Source organism: Oryzias melastigma, unplaced genomic scaffold (assembly GCF_002922805.2).
Source record: "Oryzias melastigma strain HK-1 unplaced genomic scaffold, ASM292280v2 sc00318, whole genome shotgun sequence".
NCBI lineage: Eukaryota > Metazoa > Chordata > Actinopteri > Beloniformes > Adrianichthyidae > Oryzias > Oryzias melastigma.
This window is the reverse complement of record NW_023416924.1, coordinates 25208-42914: the sequence shown is the minus strand read 5'-3', so window position 1 is coordinate 42914 and position 17707 is coordinate 25208. Positions and strand designations below refer to the sequence as shown.

At 40.8% G+C, this 17707-nt stretch overlaps 3 protein-coding genes across 15 annotated transcripts in view; 2 read left to right on the top strand and 1 right to left on the bottom strand.

Moving 5' to 3' along the window:
- The window catches only part of fer (fer (fps/fes related) tyrosine kinase), an 18958-nt gene extending 13236 nt beyond the window's left edge, over positions 1–5722 (top strand). For all 5 annotated transcript variants that reach the window (XM_024261149.2, XM_024261151.2, XM_024261150.2 and 2 more), the window contains 13 exons: positions 68–187; positions 367–489; positions 1464–1659; positions 1779–1874; positions 2137–2340; positions 2428–2550; positions 2616–2672; positions 2750–2868; positions 3301–3395; positions 3465–3588; positions 3659–3813; positions 3893–4015; positions 4935–5722. In XM_024261149.2, the coding sequence (XP_024116917.1) occupies positions 68–187; positions 367–489; positions 1464–1659; positions 1779–1874; positions 2137–2340; positions 2428–2550; positions 2616–2672; positions 2750–2868; positions 3301–3395; positions 3465–3588; positions 3659–3813; positions 3893–4015; positions 4935–5071 (1672 nt within the window). In that variant the 3' untranslated portion in view covers positions 5072–5722. The remainder of the gene's footprint in view (positions 1–67; positions 188–366; positions 490–1463; positions 1660–1778; positions 1875–2136; positions 2341–2427; positions 2551–2615; positions 2673–2749; positions 2869–3300; positions 3396–3464; positions 3589–3658; positions 3814–3892; positions 4016–4934) is intronic.
- A 72-nt stretch (positions 5723–5794) lies between these two features.
- Positions 5795–7721, bottom strand: cdc26 (cell division cycle 26 homolog). Of its 9 annotated transcripts, none has more exons than XM_024261155.1 (3): positions 7381–7519; positions 6461–6554; positions 5795–6344 (listed from the first exon to the last, which is right to left on the bottom strand). In XM_024261155.1, the coding sequence occupies exons 2-3, from the start codon at positions 6539–6541 to the stop codon at positions 6144–6146; spliced, it is 282 nt and encodes a 93-aa protein (XP_024116923.1). In that variant the 5' UTR covers positions 6542–6554; positions 7381–7519; the 3' UTR covers positions 5795–6143. The 9 variants fall into 9 exon arrangements, with proteins under 9 accessions (XP_024116923.1, XP_024116922.1, XP_024116924.1 ...); XM_024261154.2 differs by lacking the exon at positions 7381–7519 and adding an exon at positions 7603–7721 and having other exon boundaries at positions 5799–6344; XM_024261156.2 differs by having other exon boundaries at positions 5799–6344; positions 6461–6551; positions 7381–7516.
- prpf4 (PRP4 pre-mRNA processing factor 4 homolog (yeast)) overlaps positions 7394–17707 on the top strand; it is a 21074-nt gene continuing 10760 nt past the window's right edge. The window contains exons 1-4 of the mRNA XM_024261153.2: positions 7394–7533; positions 12520–12697; positions 16749–16935; positions 17122–17209. Coding sequence (XP_024116921.1) covers positions 12541–12697; positions 16749–16935; positions 17122–17209 — 432 coding nt within the window. The 5' untranslated portion in view covers positions 7394–7533; positions 12520–12540. The remainder of the gene's footprint in view (positions 7534–12519; positions 12698–16748; positions 16936–17121; positions 17210–17707) is intronic.

Sequence of the window (17707 nt, the reverse complement as noted above, 5' to 3'; positions counted from 1 at the left end):
AATAAAAACACCATTTGCAATTGTGGAGTTCTGCTGTCGTCATGGTAACGGACTCTGCTTTGGTCAGGTCTCCAGAGATGCCAGAGGTGAGCGTGGAGTTTGATGGATCCTTGTTGGATGAAACAGACAACATCTCAGCCAACGAGATCCTGTGGAATACTCTGACAGCCGACAACCTGGAGTCCATGTGAGCGCAGAGAAAAACGGTTTCCTCTACCCTTTCAAATTAAAAGCTTGTAACGGGGTTTAAATGTTTGTTTCTTCCATTTAAATATGTGACTCATTACAAATTTTTCCTCCAAAGTCTTTGTGAGTACTGTCCACTTAAATGTGTCTTTTCTTAATCCTGATTTGTGGACTATGCAGGTTATCGTCAGCAACAGAGGAGCTGATGCTGACTCAGCAGAATCTTCAAACAAAGGCGACGCTAGCAGACGAACTCGAAGCTAAAATCCAAACAAGTCAGGAGAATGCAGAAAGGAAGAGCGAGTGAGTCAGAGAAAGTAGAATCAGATACGTTTTCTATTGTCTTTGTATCTCTCTTTGTTGGTTTTGTCTCTTTTCAGTGGTTTTGGGTATTTTAGTTGGTTTTGTGTCTCTTTCGTATGTTTTGTGTCTGTTCGTTGGTTGTGTTTTTTTGTCTCTTGGTTGGTTTTTTGTATGTTTTTGTTTTCTCTTTTCATTGGTTTTGTGTCTCTTCTTTGTATTTTTGTGTCCTTTCATTGGTTTTGTGTCTCTTTTCATTGTTTTTTTTGTGTATTTTCATTGGTTTTGTGTATCTTTTTAATGGTTTTGTGTCATTTCGTTGGTTTTTTGTCTCTTTTCATTGGTTTTGTGTCTTTTTTCATTGGTGTTGTGTGTCTTTTCATAGGTTTTGTGTGCTTTTATTGGTTTTGTGTCTCTTTTCGTTGTTTTTTGTGTCCTTTTATTGGCTTTGTGTCTTTTCATGGGTTTTGTGTCACTTTTCATTGGTTTCTTGTGTCTTTTTATTGTATTTTGTGACTTTTCATTGGTATTGTCTCTTTTGATTGTTTTTTTTGTTTATTCTCATTGGTTTTTTTGTATGTTTTCAATGGTTTTGTGTCTATTTTCATTGGTTTTTGTGTCCTTTCATTGGTTTTGTGTGTCTTTTTATTGGTTTTGTGTCTTTTTCATTGGTCTTGTGTCCTTTTCGTTGGTTTTGTCTCTTTTCTTTGTTTTTTGTGATTTCATTGGTTTTGTGTCTTTTTATTGGTTTTGTGTCTTTTTTCATCGGTATTGTGTCGCTTTTCATTGGTGTTGTGTGTCTTTTTATTGTTTTTGTGTGCTTTTATTGGCTTTGTGTCTTTTCATGGGTTTTGTGTCACTTTTCATTGGTTTCTTGTGTCTTTTTATTGTATTTTTGTGTCTTTTCATTGGTTTCTTGTGTCTTTTGTTGTATTTTTGTGTCTTTTCATTGGTTTTGTGTCTCTTCTGTCCCTCAGTTGTGTCCTGCTGCTTAGCCAGAAACTTTCCCTCCTTGAGCTTCGGCATACTGTCCAATCCCTGCGCAGCTCGGAGGCCCGCCTCCTTTCTCAAAAAGCCCTATTAGATGCCAAAATGGCGGTTGCCTCCCCTCCGCCCCCCCCTGCTCCCCCCGCTCTACAGTACGAGGACGACACTCGCTCTGTCGGATCCACGGTAAGAATAGGCCGTCTGGAAGTAGAGCTCGGCTAGCAGGAAGAGAGCCGCTTTCACAATAAAAGCTTGTCTTCTTCCAGAAATGGTAAAAACCTTAAAGTCTTTGATCTTTGTTATAGGATAAAAGCAGGGAGAAGAGCTCACGCTTCGACACACTGCGTTCTCTGGCTGGGATGATCCGATCTCCTAAAGCTATGCTGGGATCCTCTTCATCTGTAAGATCTTAATCACAACCCTTCTCTTCATCAAACCTAAAAACTGTTGTTTTCCTGCTAGGATAGCTTTCTGGGCTGTTTAAGCAGTCAGCAGTGAAGAATCGTTTCTTTTGTCACTTTCCATAAACTCTGGTTTTTAGCATTGTGATCAGCTGATCGCTCTTTATCAAAGTTGGAGAAAAGTCCCTTTAAATTTTGTGTAAAATCTTTTCCTACCAACAAAAGTTACAACCTTTTTGACCCGTGATGCTCCTGCCAACAGTTCTTTGATGTGATCCCAACCTCGGAGCGCCCCCTGGCTGAGCAGGAGTGGTATCACGGCGCCATCCCTCGCACCGAAGCCCAGGAGCTCCTCCGGCAGCAGGGAGACTTCTTGGTGAGAGAGAGCCATGGCAAACCGGGAGAGTATGTCCTGTCTGTGTTTTCTGACGACCAGAGACGCCACTTCATCATCCAGTACGCTGACGTAGGTGTTCCGGATCTAACTTCTGCAGCTTCAGACCAGCTCTGGATTCCAGCTGATCACACTTTTTATCCCAACCTTTCCTGACAGAATCAGTACCGTTTCGAAGGAACGGGCTTCTCCACCATTCCACAGCTCATCGAGCATCACTTCTCCAGCAAACAGGTCATAACCAAGAAGTCGGGAGTCGTGCTGCTCAACCCTGTAGTCAAGGTAACCAGTCGGCTGTGGTTGAACGTGGTGCCAGGAGAACGCTAACGCTCCGTTTTTCTCTGTAGGACAAGAAATGGATTCTGAACCACGAGGACGTGGTTCTGGGAGAGATGCTCGGAAAGGTGACCTCACCTTTGCCTATTAACTTTCTGCACCTTCCACTGTGTAGCATCACATCCCTCTCTCCTTCCCTTCAAAGGGTAACTTTGGAGAAGTGTACAAAGGGGTGCTGCAGCGGGACAAAACTCCTGTAGCCGTGAAGACGTGCAAAGAAGACCTTCCTCCTGAGCTGAAGATTCGCTTCTTGTCCGAGGCCAGGTAAACGATGGGAGAGGTCACGCCAGTATTCAGGAGTGTGGTGGAGCCTGGTCAGTGGCTGGTCAGGACCTGCTTGGTGGCTCTGTAGAGTCGGGCCGTCATGACAGAGAGCATGCAGGTTTTCTGAAGCTGCTGAGTCAAACCCAAGCGGCGCTACGGCGATCGCTGGCGTTGTTCATCTGAGCATCCTGCATAAAGTCAGCAACAATCCAGTAATAAAGTGAAAGTAGTAGATCTCATTTACACGTGTTGCTTTGCTGCTGAACGTCTGGACAGTTGGAGCTTCAGTTGTCACATCTGAACGTCCATGTGTGCAGCATCAACTATAGAGCTGCTTGCTACTCGCTACCAGCTGCTTAAAGACCGTAGAGACCTGACAGAACCAGGAACGGTTCTGAACATCTGTTCATCTCTGTCTGTTATTGGCTGCAGGATCTTGAAGCAGTATGACCATCCGAATATCGTGAAGCTGATTGGCGTCTGTACACAGCGGCAGCCTATCTACATCGTCATGGAGCTGGTTCCTGGTGGGTGGAGCTTCAGCCTCGTGGAGCGGCTGGTCTCCTGCTGGTCTCTCACTCAGTTGCACCTTTCAGGTGGAGACTTCCTGTCGTTCCTGAGGAAGAAGAAGGACGAGCTGAAGACCAAGCAGCTGCTTCGCTTTGCTGCTGACGCCGCGGCGGGCATGGCGTACCTGGAGGGTAAAAACTGCATCCACAGGTGAGTCTGCTCGGCACATCCATCATTGACCTGGACCCGTTGAGACTCTTGTGACCTTCTCGCCCCTCAGGGACCTGGCGGCCAGGAACTGTCTGGTTGGAGATGGCAGCGTGTTGAAGATCAGCGATTTTGGGATGAGCCGTCAGGAAGACGATGGCGTTTACTCTTCATCTGGACTCAAACAGATTCCCATCAAGTGGACGGCTCCTGAAGCTTTGAACTACGGTAACACCTGTCTGCGGCGCACCTGTCATCAGTGGGAGGCGGTCAGCTGACCCTCTCCCTCTCTGATTGGTTGATGTAGGCCGTTACAGCTCAGAGAGTGACGTGTGGAGTTACGGCATCCTGCTGTGGGAAACCTTCAGTTTGGGGGTGTGTCCTTACCCTGGAATGACCAATCAGCAGGCCAGGGAGCAGGTGGAGAAAGGTTGGTGTATTGCAGTCATCCTCTACATGTGCAGTTCAAACTTCAACACTTACAGGTCAATTTCTCTTCAACCTAAACCCAGCAGGATCCACAAAGTCTTCAGTCACCTTTAGAATATGAGATTCTGATTTATATTCATGTTTTTGCTACTGGCATGACACATTTAAATCAACGATTGTGGTTTTAGCATAAATAAAACATAAACATGAAGAGAAAAAAGCATTTGACAGAGCTTTGCTTGACTGCCTTTCAAAATAAAAGAATAGGATCATGTCAATGCAGCAAATGCAGTAGGAAGTGTAAAGTCATCATTGATTAAAAAAACTGTTTCTTTTACTGTTTCTGGAGCATTTCAGCCACAAATTCATAAATATAACCAATAAAAACTGAACCCACTGAAGTGACCCTGCCATATATTAAAACCACGAGGAACACTTTAAATCCCGGAATTTATTCAAAAATAGAAAATCTGAATTATAATCCAGTGGGTTTGAATCTGGAAATCTGGATTTCCTGTGATAAATGAAGCTGAAATGTGTCAGAATGATGTTGATAAACTATTGATGGACTGATGGAGAATTACAGCTACTGTTGTTAGGATCCTCATTCAGATTCATATCGTCCTTCAACTGTTGGTGATGGAGTTGAACAAACTTTTAGTTCATTCACTTTTTCATAACTGTACTACTTACTTATATTTTCCTTGATAGCTACTTTTTAAATGTTAACCAAAGAGCCACAATGGTAAATGTATACTTGTACAGAGCTTTTCTCCCTTCCTTGAAGGCCCAAAACACTTCAGTCACTCATTCACTTGTGATGGAGGGTCAGAGAACCACATGTGGCTGCCGAGCTGCAAGTTCAGACCCCTGAATTAGTGGTAACCATGGAAACCAGCCTTTTGCCTCTTTGCTGGCAGGTTACAGGATGGCATGTCCTCAGCGCTGCCCTGACGAGGTGTACAAGGTGATGCAGCGCTGCTGGCAGTACAACCCGGAGGAGCGTCCGAAGTTCTCCGAGCTGCAGAGAGAGCTGGCCTCCATTAAGAAGAAGTGAGAGATGCTGCTGCAGACTCAGAACACAGAAACCTGCTGTTGCATCACAGCGCTGCACATGGGCAGACTGCAGATGATGTCATGACAACATCCTGTCAGGTGAGCGCGGGCCAGCGTGCCGTCTCACCTTTGACCTGCCGACACTCGGGCATTTAAGAGCGTTTCCACTGCTGAACGTGTTCTATCGGCCTGCGGAGCGTGAACACGTTACACACTTCAGTTACAATGAGACATTACAAAGACTAGAATGTTCCATGGAAACCAGGATCAAAACTACAGAACAAACACTAAAGAGATCATCATTAAACACTAAAAATATCTGTAGACACTAAACCAAATCAAGTTTTTACTGCAGTTTTTATTTATTGTGAGGAAATCTTGGAGTGTTACCATGGAAACGCCATGAGCACTACCATCATTTTATCTTTATTTACTCGTATTTATTGTTTCACCTTGATGAGTCTGACAGCCAAAGCCCTGACGGTTGTCATGGTAACTGACATTCTTTGGTTCTGGCATTTCAAGTCCAACGGTGAGCTCAAAGCGCCACCTACTGACGGTTTCTGTAAATAAACCAGTTCTGTTCTTGACTTTAACACTTTTTGTATTGTTGATATCAAAGTATCATTTATAATTAAAATAGATCACATGACCTTGTGGGTGTGTCTGTTTAAACGGGTTTCCTGCATTAAAAAAACAGTGTTGTCAATTAATCAGATTAATCTTGATTTTTTATGAAGTAAATTTTATACAACATGTTGCTTTAGAACAAAAACAGAGAAACTTCTGACAGCACTTGGACACTCCATGAGGACGAGGAGGAGGGGCATCTCGCCATGACCATGTGACCATGACCACATTTCAGCTTGAGCGTCCATGTTCCGTGTACACCAGGAGACAGATGTTATTGGAGGAGGACTGGATGTTCTTCATCCTGATCCTCTAACACACATCAACATGTCCGTTATAGAAACCAAAGTCTGGACTTGGCGTGAGTGATGTTCTGTTGGAGAGTCCTCCAAAGCCCCGCCCTTTCAGACATCAAAGTCCAGGAATGTTTATTTGAAAACACATTAAAACTGCAAACTTCCGAATAGCGTCGGTAGCGTGGCTGGTTTAGGGTGGGGCTTATAGCCAATTCGTTCATTGATAAGCTCCACCCTCGAGGTCACAGTGGAAGCTGATGCTGAAGCTCCTCCCCCAGCGAGGTCCACGCCAATCCCAGCAGAACCACATGCTCCTGACTCCGCCTCCTCACGCTGGCGCTTTCTGGCCTGAAAGAAAATAATCAAATGTTTTAGCTGTTCATGTCTCAGGAATAACCATGATGAAGGTGACGGCGCCGGTCCTGAATTTGGACCGTCTGAATGACAGAACAGCTGATGCAAACCTCCAGATCCTTCTTGACTCCCTCAAACTCCTCCATGTCGTCGATCTTCAGCTCCAGGCGCGTCGGCTTCCTCCTCAGCATCGTCGGGTTTCTGCTGCACACACAGTAGCACAGTCAGCACTTCTGATTGGTTATTTTCATACTCAGAATCCTCCCGCCTGCTTTCCCTCAGACTCCCGTCAGCTAAGATGAGGATCGGCGCACCATCTCGCCTCTTACTTTTATAGATCAATGTTGAAAATGTCTAAGAGGTTCTCAGTGGAGGTGCGTTCAGGAACCTCCGGAGTGATCCGGTCTCTGTGGAGGTGCGTTCAAGAACCTCGAGATGGATCAAGTATCTGGAGGTGCGTTCAGGGACCTCTGCCTGGATCGGGTCTTTGTGAAGGTGCGTTCAGGGACCTCGAGATGGATCAGAACCTCAGACTCCCACAAAAGTGGGAGAAGTTTACCATCTTTGGCCTCAAAGATCAAACTCTAAAAACGTAGTTTGAAGAACCAGATCTGTTTACATTACACCAGAACTTCATCCCGTCTCTGGTTCTATGGGTTTATGTTGTTCTGGACCTGAAGACTTCTTCTGACTACACCCATCAACAAGAACCGAATCAGTTCTTCGCTGAACGTCCAGCAGCAGCCAATAGAGACAGCGCCCCCTAGGGAGCAAAGCGGACGTACTTTGAGGACCGTTTCTACCATCATCAGCCGGTTCTGTCTGCTCGGCTGGTTCTGGTTGGTTCTGTTATAGAACCTCTGCAGAAGTCTCGTTCTGACCCGGAAACTGGCTGTGTTTTGAAGAGGAGGAAACCCGCGAACTCCTCATTTCTGCACACCCCAGTCAGCAAACAAACACCACGTGACCTACGGTTTGCATTTCCCAACCTTCCGGTTAGTTCGCCGCGCGCCTTTACTGGTAAACTTACCCTAAACGAGTCGTGGAGCTTCAGAAACTGCTGTTGATAAGACACAAGACGCGGGTCTTCCTGTGAACCGGAACCAACAGTTTGACCCGGAAGCGGAAACAGCTGATATCCGGATCATTTGGAGCACGGCGGCAGCAGCTTTGTCGGTTTGAGGTGAGTTCAGACTAAATAAATAACGTAGCTGTGGCGATAAAAACACGCGCGGGACTCACATGAACTCACAACCAACACCGTCCTCCAACGCACGCGCTTTCCATCAGTCAGATTCCCTCCGCGTGGATCGGAACCGGTCCACGGAGAAGGTTCTGTGCAGCGTGGCCTGCGAGCAGCAGACGATGGAGAACAGAAACATTTTTCTCCAGGAAACTGATAAAAACGTGATTTTAAAGTTAACTTTAGTCATTTCTAATAAAATGAAGTGTTATTTTCTGTTGAATACAACAATGACAGAAATAGAAACTCCAGCAGAGGATGAACACACTAGTTCACACACGGGCGAATTTATTACTGTCAGCTGTGATCAACACATGCAGATACAGATTATTTTCCGAAAAAAGGAGAGGAAAACCTAAATAAAAAGGGGGCAAAAGGAAGTATTAACCCTTCTGCTCTCTTTGGGGTCCAGATGACTCCGCCCACATATTGATGTGTGATTCCTTCCATGACAAAGGTGGACAGGATTTTATGTCTTCCATGGACATTAGTGAGACTCAAAAATCAAAGATAAAAAAGTTCAGGACACCGTCTGGTGGGTCCAGATGACCCCACTTTTAATGTAAACAAGCTAAGGAGAGCAGAAGGGTTAAGAGCCTTTTGCACAGGAAAGAAACTAGAATAGCAACTACAGGGAAATTTGTTTACAATTTTCTTTTTGCAGCATCACAGGATTGTTGTCTTTTCAATGAGGAATAAAATAATTTAAACTTGTTGATAAAACATCGGGAGACGGACTTGGTACCTCTCCACTTACAGCTGTGAATATGATATTTCCCTAAAAGTAAAATGATATTAATATTTGAAAAAGAAAGATCCAGATTTTCAATGAACAATATATCAGTACCACTAAAAGGGGGATTGTTCAGTTTTAGATTAATCCAATTCCTTATGTGAGTCCAGAAATCCTTGGAGGAATTGCATGAAAAAAACAAATGTTCCAAAGTTTCATTGTTTGAGTTACAAAAAATGCAAAGTTCCACATCAAATTCAAACCTGTTATGAAGAAATTCAGAGACAGGATAGAATTTATGAATTACTTCAAAATACTTTTCTTCTACTTTGGGCAGAACTGGCCATCTAAGATAACTTGAATGAGCTTCAACTCACGGAGATTGGCAGTTTAAATAAGGAAATGATCTAAAAGAGGCTCTATTGTAGACATGATATATTCTTTCTTTTATACAGTTATTCAGTTAGTGGGTTTGAAATCTACGAAGTTATAACCATGAATCTGTAACTTTGGTAATGAGGTAATTGCTCTCTGAGAAGTTGAAACAGTATTTTTTATTATATCAAACAGAGCGGGGGGCTGGGGGGGTGAGGTTTTTTTTGACATCTGTAAAAGGTGCATGAGTCAAAAAAATTCCATTAGTGTCTATTAAATCTTATCAACCATGTTTTTGTCAAACCAATCCTGTTTGAATACAGATTTTCTACCAACTGTTCTGTTATTCCATAATGTTGATCCTTGAGGAGTAAATTGTGACTGAAGATCATCTTCCAAAACTGCAGATTTTATTTGTGAAAGCGTTAGGATAAAACGATTGGAACCTTGTTGACTTCAAAATCCAATTTCACAAAGAAGTCTATTCCTCCGAACTGTTTAACGATATATTTTGGATATGAAACCACATGGAGTTATTGTCAACTAAAGGAGCTTTTAACCAATTTATTCTGAACGTGCTGACCACAGTTTCAAAATCTACAGCATTAATGTCGCCTTTGTCAGAACTTTTGACTGGTTGAGAATGTTTTATATGAGTTTTATTTTTCCACACGAACTGAAAAATTATTGAGTTAATTTCTTTATGTTTGGAGGGGAAATGTACAAAGAATAACAAGGATAACTGATTTTAGAAACTCGCTTTGGTTAGCAAATTTCTCCCAAAAATAGTCAAATGTCTTGTCAGGCAGCGACTTAAACATTTCTTCATGTCCAGTAACCGGTTTGAAATATTGACTTCTTCCCTCCTTATTTTGTTTTAGACAATAATACACCCAGATATTTAACTTCATTAACAACCATAATAGCTTCAATAGTTTGGAGTTGACATGAATGAACACGTAGAATTTCACATTTTGTAATGTTTAGTTTCAACCCTGATGCTGAATCTTATTTAAAGCTGTAACAACATCTGCACTTTTTTTTAGAAGTAAAGCAGTATCATCTGCAAACTGACTAATTTTCTAATGTTTATCAAATATATAAATTACTTGATTATCTTGACTATGATTTATAAGAATGATCAATAACTGAGTGGCTAAAATAAACAGTTTGGGGGAAATGGAGCAACTTTGTCGGATTCCTCTTTTAACTACAATACGGGGAGTGATTCCTGGATTCAGAGAAACTGATCTATAAATATCATTATAAAACATTCTGATAACATTACAAAAGTGATCATCAAATCCTAAAAATTTAAGGGGATCAAGTAAAAAAAGAATGCTCCAGTGTGTCAAATGTTTTATAAAAATCAATAAATAACATCAGAGTTTCGGAGTCAACAACGTCACAACAAACCTATTATCAACCTGATGTGATTATGGATATTTCTTCCTTTGATAAATGCCGACTGACACTCATCCACTACATCCTTTAGACCTCTGTTTAAACACCCCACAAAATCATGAGCCAAGATTTTATAATCATTACATAACAAAGTAATTTGTCTCCAATTATCCAAGTATAAAGTGTTTTTGTTAGGTTTGGGGATTAAAGTAATTAACCCCGGTCTCATAGTGTTGGAAAGACTACCGGCTGAGATGCATTCTAGAAAAGCTTCATACAACAAACATCTAATGTCTGTCCAAAACTATTTGTAAATTCTGCTATTAAACCATCCAAGCCAGGAGATTTACCAGAGGACATCTTAAGTACAGCAGCATTCATCTCTTCAATTCTTAAATGCTTTTCCATAAATTGTTTAAGTTCTACATCAAGGTTTTTGTTCAATCCTTCAAGGGTGTTAAATAGAATAGAAATACTTTATTCATCCCAAGGTGGGAAATTTTGCCGTTGCAGCATTAGACATTAACATAAAATAATAAAATATAAAGATAAGCAATATTTACAAAAGATAAGAAGGGATAATACAATAAAAAACAGATTGTGTAAATTGTAGTGTGCCACAGTCAATTTCCACAGTCAGCTTCAGAATGATGAGATTCATAAAGATTGGAACAAAATGTGTGTATTTCTTTGTTTATCTCACTTTGGTTTTCATAGACCAAATTATTTATTTGTTAATTTGTTTTTTTAATTGCCTTTGTTTTTCCAGATTAAAAACATATAAGGTATTTTTTTCTCCCTCTTCAATCCAGCGGGCTCGTGATCTAACAAAAGCACCTTTAGCTTTTTCAACATACAAAGTATCTTGATCACTCTGTGATTTATTTACGTCAATTAATTCCTCAGACGACAAATCTATCTTTTCACAAAGGTTGTAAATACTTTTTAGGATATTTTCTTGTTTTTGACTTTTTTATCCTAAAGTACTTTTACTAACTTGAATTGCAAGACCTTTTACTTTAAACTTGAACCATTCACATTTACTCACATTTCCAAGGCATCAACTTCTGTTATTAATTGTCTAACGTTGTTACAAAAAATAAATCTTCTAAAAGCATGTTATTGAATTTCCAAATTCGAATTAACTCGGATCCTGGTTTAGTATATTGGAGGGGTGAAGAGACAACACAGTGGTCGGTTAGGGGTGAAGCGGAAATATTACATTTATCAATGTAATTTACCAAAGATTAAGATATTAACCAGTAATCTAACCTTGAGCATTGTCCATTTCCTGAAGCATTAAACCATGTACAGTATATTGTCTGGTCACTGGGTTCTTAACTCTCCAATAATCCACTAAATTGATATTATTCATAAAATCAATACTTTCCACACTTCGTCCCGGACCACTCTGGACAAAAACGGCAGGATTATTGGCCGCGTGGTATTGTTGGAAGTTGCTGCATTCCCATTTCTTCCCAAATGACGAACCATGTCAACATCTTCATGCAGGTGGTCTGCGGCGATGGGAACCACCCGGGTCAAAATACCGATGACAGTTTCTATGGAGTCTTCTCAATCTTTCTCAGCCAAACCGTCCAGCCGCAGGTTCCACCTCCGTTTGTACTGGGCGTGCTCGGCCACCGCTTTCCTTAGCCGCTTGGTGTCTCCTTGAAGTTCAGCCACTTTTCTCTTCAGTTGTTCAATCGCTCCTTCATTTCTTCTTGTAGCTTCGGAGTTAGCATCAATTCCCTCTTCAAAGCACTGTCTGCTCATCCATTTTCTACGTTTGTTTGTCCACCTTCTCTGTCAGAGCGGTCACAGCTCGGAGGATCGTTTCAAAAATACTTTCATCCTGCGAGCTCTGCCCAGAATGGGGAGCTTTCATTGTAGTGTGTGCAAGGTTCACTGGCTTATCTTTAGACCTCTAGTCATCCCCTGTAAGGTCTGTGAGACGCATAATTCAAACAGAGGAAAGTAGTTTAATCCTGAGGTCCAATGAGGTAATTTCTCTGTATATAAATATAAATGAATAGAATAAACTCTAAAGACTCACAGAAACAGTTTATTGATGTGGAAGTCATCATGTTTGTTTTCTCAGGATGAAGAGTTCCGTTTTCTGAATTTAAAATGAAGATAAAATAAAATAATTGTTATAAAATGAGATCATCCTGTGATTAAAATGATAGAAATCATAAATAACGTTTGTAATTAAGTCGATGATGAATTTACAGAAATAATCGCTTGAGGTTGCTCCCGCCATTAACCAAACTATGATTATTTCAGATGAAAATGTTGATAAATTCTGGTTTGTTGGTTTGAATTTGATACATTTTAATGAAACTTCTTAAAGTTTAGTCTATTTCCACTGACTGTCATGATTTGATCTAAACAAAGTCTCCTTTGTTCTGTAGCAGAAGAAGAGGAGCAGGAAGATGTCCGATGAGGAAGATGCAGGTCCTGTCACAAAGAAGAGCCGTGTTTTCTACGGAAGCCTGGAGGAGAAGGAGCGTGAGCGCCTGAGTCTGCAGGCAGCAGGAAGTGATGCAGTGAGGGCGGGGATCAAGGCCGGAAACATCAACATTTCCTCAGGCAGGTTGACTGTTCACCATCACTAAAGCTCAAACGTGGATTTTCGTGGTTTAGATCAGGGGTCACCAACCTTTTTCAACCTGCGGGCTACTTCATGGGTACTGAGTCATATGAAGAGCTACCATTATGAAATAACAGATTTGCTGTGTTTGCCTTTAGTTATAAATTATTAATAATAATAATGAGACTCTTCTATGTAATGACTCTGATTTCTCACCATAATTATCAATAACGACAACAAGCTAAGAAACAAATATCAATATTCAGAACTTTATTAATCTCAACAGATCTTGTCACATTTTGAGGTAATGACCAAATGCAAAGTTTTTAACAAAATTATAGCTATTATCAATTAATTATTAATTAATTAATTGTAGCTATTATTAGTGGATCTACGCTCCTCAAACGCTTTAATTTAGTTTCATCCACCCGTCCTTTTATTTTCCTTAAACCTCTGCACAGGTTGATTGACAGGTCCCAGACTATAATCTGCACATGGTGCGTTCACTGAGTTCTGGACATACGTAAGTAGGGCTGCCACAAACGATTATTTCAATAGTCGACTATTCTCCGACTATTTTTTTCGATTAGTCGACTAATCGGTTTGTGCGGCGACTGGATGTAAAACATTCATCTTAACCATTATTATCCTTAAACTTGAGGTCTGTAAGCCATATTCTATCTAAAATAAAGACAATAGTTTATTAATCTTTTAATGAATCATGCAGGTTTTGTCCTTCATTTGTTTCTGGCATTAAAACAAGACTTAAATCAAATAATGCAATCCGAATCAACAACAGAAAACTCTTTAAAACCCTGCAATTCTTTTATTAAGCTTTAAAACATATATTTAATAAAACATTTATAAAGTATTTCAAAAGCTATTTGCAGATATAAACACACTCAAAATATTTGCTGACTGAGGCCCATTTATTAAAGCAAAACACTAATAACATTTTGAACTGAAGATATTCCTATAAAAAACCTTAGGATGCCCATAGAAACAAAGAAAATAAATAAAAAGGGAGAAAATTATATTTTTTAAAAAGGGAGAAAAGCAGGAGATGTTAGAATGTACATCAGTACTTTCATTCTTTCACACCTACATCCACTGCACATGCGCAGACCGATACTTCATATTGTTCAGTTTGGGGGAGAACCCATAAATCTGTGTTACTTCTTTAATGTTGTGGTTGTTTTGCTGTTTGTTGTCGTTTTGTGACTTTAAGTTACATTTACTTGTAGTTTAATCCAGATAATGTAATGCTACACTTGTAAACTTAGCTCTGGACTTTTAGGTGAGCTCCTTCACTTCTGGGACTTGTAGTTTTAAATCGCTCCATAACTCTGCGGCAGATCCGTACCGACACACAGCCTCTCTGTCTGCGGTGAATGTTTCATAATCCGCTCTTTGAACTTGACGACATGATCCCGGCGCGGAATATGAATGAAGCCTTGGACGAGCGGTTCATTTCCAGTGTAAACTCCGTCCTCGCGGCGTTTGGTTAGAAGAGCGCAGATTATGAAACGTTCACTATGCAGACAGAAGCGCCGTAGACACGGATCTGCTGCAGATCTTCTGGTTCATCTCCAAACAGCGCAGTAATGACAGCCGCGGCAGCGCTAGCTGTGTTACAGTTAGTGTTAATGTTAGCTTAGCTAGACGAAGCTCTCTGTTCAGCGTGATCAAACTCAGTCACAACATGCTTCATCTTCAGGTGATCATTTATCGCCATCGTGCTCTCATGGAACACAAATTCTGTCGTGCAGAAATTACATTCGACACTTTTTCTTCTTTTATTTTCCTTTTGCTTCCCATAATTTCAAGCGAGCGTGTTGTTATGAGCCTACCGAGAACTTCCTGTGACGTCACTGCTGACCGGATTAGCACCACTGCGCATGTGTGACAAAGAGAATGGAAGACCCCCGCAATAGAAGGCGCGAACCGTAGTTTTAAGATCAAAACAAGGAAAAAACAAACAAAAAAACGACGCTTCGACAACCAAAATAGTTGTCGACTATTTTAATAGTCGATTAGTCGTCGATTAGTCGAATAATCGTGGCAGCCCTATACGTAAGTGAACCCTAACAGCCACTTGGCCCAACTCAGTCCACTACAAACTTTGTCATTTTTATACAATCCATAACAAAACAAATCATTTTTTCAGAGAAAACGTCGACACTATTTAATCAATTGATTATAAACTGCTTCGTTTTACTGCCGATATCCGATACTCAGTGAACGCACCACGCCCAAACACTCAGCAGCCTTGGGTTCTTGGATCTTGGTTCAATACGCCTCCAAAACCAGCTCCTTAAAGCGCAACAACTTTTTTTGAAAAATGCGAGTTGTTTTTTTTAGTTTTTTTTTTAATAGAAATTGTGTTTCCATTAAAGATTACTAATTATCAAAAATCCAATTCGTGAAATTTCAGAGTTAATGAGAAAACAGCTGGGGTTTGGGGGAAACAAAGGGAGGGGGCGGGTTCACTCAGGCGTTTGAGCACCGCAGCTCTACTAAGAAGTAAAAGAATTGACCAAAAACAACTTTTGTGGAGTGTTTTCTTGTATTGTTTTTGTTGTTAACCACAAAATAAAGAATCTTAAAACAGGTAAAGTCTTGGTGTCTCCAGGCGGGAAAGGGAGAAGGTGAAAGGATTTGTATTTGGACCCCAATGAGCACAGGCACAGAATTGGTAAATTAAGGGTTTATTTGGCTCAGGCAGGACAAAGAATTCTGGGGTGACTCAGGTGTCAGCCGCTACTGGAGCAGAGCTTTCTGGCTGCTTTTAAGCTTCCCTCCCAGCCTGGTGATTGGTGGAGAGGTGCCTCATTCAGCTCTGCAGGAGGGGGAGGAGTCAGCAGCAGTGGAGAAGCTGAAAAAACAAATGCACAGACACACGTGCACACAGACAAAACACGCAAGACCAGGGGTCGTGACAAAAAGAAACCGCTTGGAGAATGTGTAGTTGGGGTCGGCGTGTGGGGACAGGAGCTAAAGACCAACAGTGTGTAAATGGGTCTGTGAATGTAAAGCGCTTTGGGCCGTTAAGGAGGGTAGAAAAACGCTTTATAAGTATTTGCTATTTACCATCCAGCATACTCTCTTTTTTTTCTTTTTAAGATGTGATTTAGGGGCAGAAACAAAATCAGATTTTTGTTCTTCCTTCTCCTTTGCTGTCATGAGGATGTGTGGACTGGTGTTGTGTACTGAATGTGTTAATGTACTTGTAATGAAAGGAACAAATAAACAAATATAATGATCAATGATGGGTGAATGTGTGTGTGTGATAGTTGGTTTGCTGTGGTGGTTATTTATGACTATTCATTATGGATTTTATTTTATTATTTTTTTTATTGTATTTTACAGACTGTGAATGATGCACAGAACATTTTAAATTTTGTTCTTCTTCAGAAAATGCTGATTCTATTAAATCAAACTAAACACATTGAAAAACACACATTTTGAAACACATTTAAAACTTTAAATCACATTTAAAAACACATTTACAGACTGTTCTCATTGAATGTTGTTTCTGAGCGCAGTGTAAATGCAGCTTAACTATAATGAGGTAAAATCAGGATTAGCTCAAAGTGAATGAACAACCAATTGTAAATAAAAAAAGACAATAGTTTTAAATTTAAAAGTATATATTGTAAAATTTAAAGAAATATTGACAATTTGATTAAAAAAATTCTAAATTTAAAACTTGAAGAAGAAAAAAATGTTAAATAAAGCTGCTTTCAAATGAAAAGTTTATTTGTATTTATAGTTTTTTTTCTTCATTCTTCCTGTTTGCTTTCAGTTTTCAGTTTGGATTCAGACCCGTTCAAATCCGTCTGTTCATTCACTTTAGGATGATGCTAATTTGATCCTGTCGGTTATAATCTAAAATAACAAAGTTTAATCCACAGAATCGGGTTTCAGAACTGATAAATCAAACAAAGTGAAATCAATCAGAAATGTTCTAACCAGGTGCGTTCTCTCAATGCAGACAGGTAACATTACAGCTCTGGCCCTGTTAACTCCATCTCCCATGATGCCCTGCAGGGGAAACTCTGGAGATTGAGGATCGAGTTAGCGAGCGGCAGCAGGAAGTGCTCGCTGAGTTCGAGCGGCGGCGGCGAGCCAGACAAATAACAGTTTCCACCGACGACGCAGAGGTGAAGGCCGGCCTCCGAGCACTCGGGGAGCCAATCACATTGTTTGGAGAGGGGCCAGCTGACCGCCGGGAGAGGTGGGGGTTTGAACGACTTTTGCTTCCTCTTAATTTATTCAAAAAGTACTTTAAAACAACATCAGATAAAAGAGAAGAAAAAACTACAACAGTAACAAACACAGCAAATGGTATTAATTAAAGAACATTTTTGATGAATCAACAGAAGTCTTCCAGCCAGAATAATGAGAACATGTTTGTTTTCAGGTTGAGAAGTGTTCTGTCTGTGGTTGGACCGGATGCTCTGAAAAAGTCCAGGAAAGACGAAGAGAGAGCTCGGAGGTCCCAGGAACAGGTCAGCCTGCAGTCCTGCTCCATCTGGAGAGTACTCTGAAGTACACGGTAGTACTCTGAAGTACACGGTAGTACTCTGAAGTACACGGTAGTACTCTGAAGTACACTTTAGTACTCTGAAGTCCACTGTAGTACTCTGATGTACACGGTAGTACTCTGAAGTCCACTGTAGTACTCTGAAGTACACGGTAGTACTCTGAAGTATACTGTAGTACTCTGAAGTACACTCTAGTACTCTGAAGTCCACTGTAGTACTCTGAAGTCCACTGTAGTACTCTGATGTACACTCTAGTACTCTGATGTACATGGTAGTACTCTGAAGTCCACTGTAGTACTCTGATGTACACTCTAGTACTCTGAAGTACACGGTAGTACTCTGAAGTCCACTTTAGTACTCTGAAGTACACGGTTGTACTCTGAAGTCCACTGTAGTACTCTGAAGTACACGGTAGTACTCTGAAGTATACTGTAGTACTCTGAAGCCTACTGTAGTACTCTG

Bases quoted from the DNA above. Each gene is read 5' to 3' on its own strand.
- cdc26 (XM_024261154.2), bottom strand. From the start codon at position 7,637: ATGGAAAGCGCGTGCGTTGGAGGACGGTGTTGGTT. The intron at 6,555-7,602 runs GTGAGTTCATGT...CTGTGTGTGCAG, and splicing joins GTTGGAGGACGGTGTTGGTT to CAGAAACCCGACGATGCTGA. The intron at 6,345-6,460 runs GTTTGCATCAGC...ATTTTCTTTCAG, and splicing joins GAGTCAAGAAGGATCTGGAG to GCCAGAAAGCGCCAGCGTGA.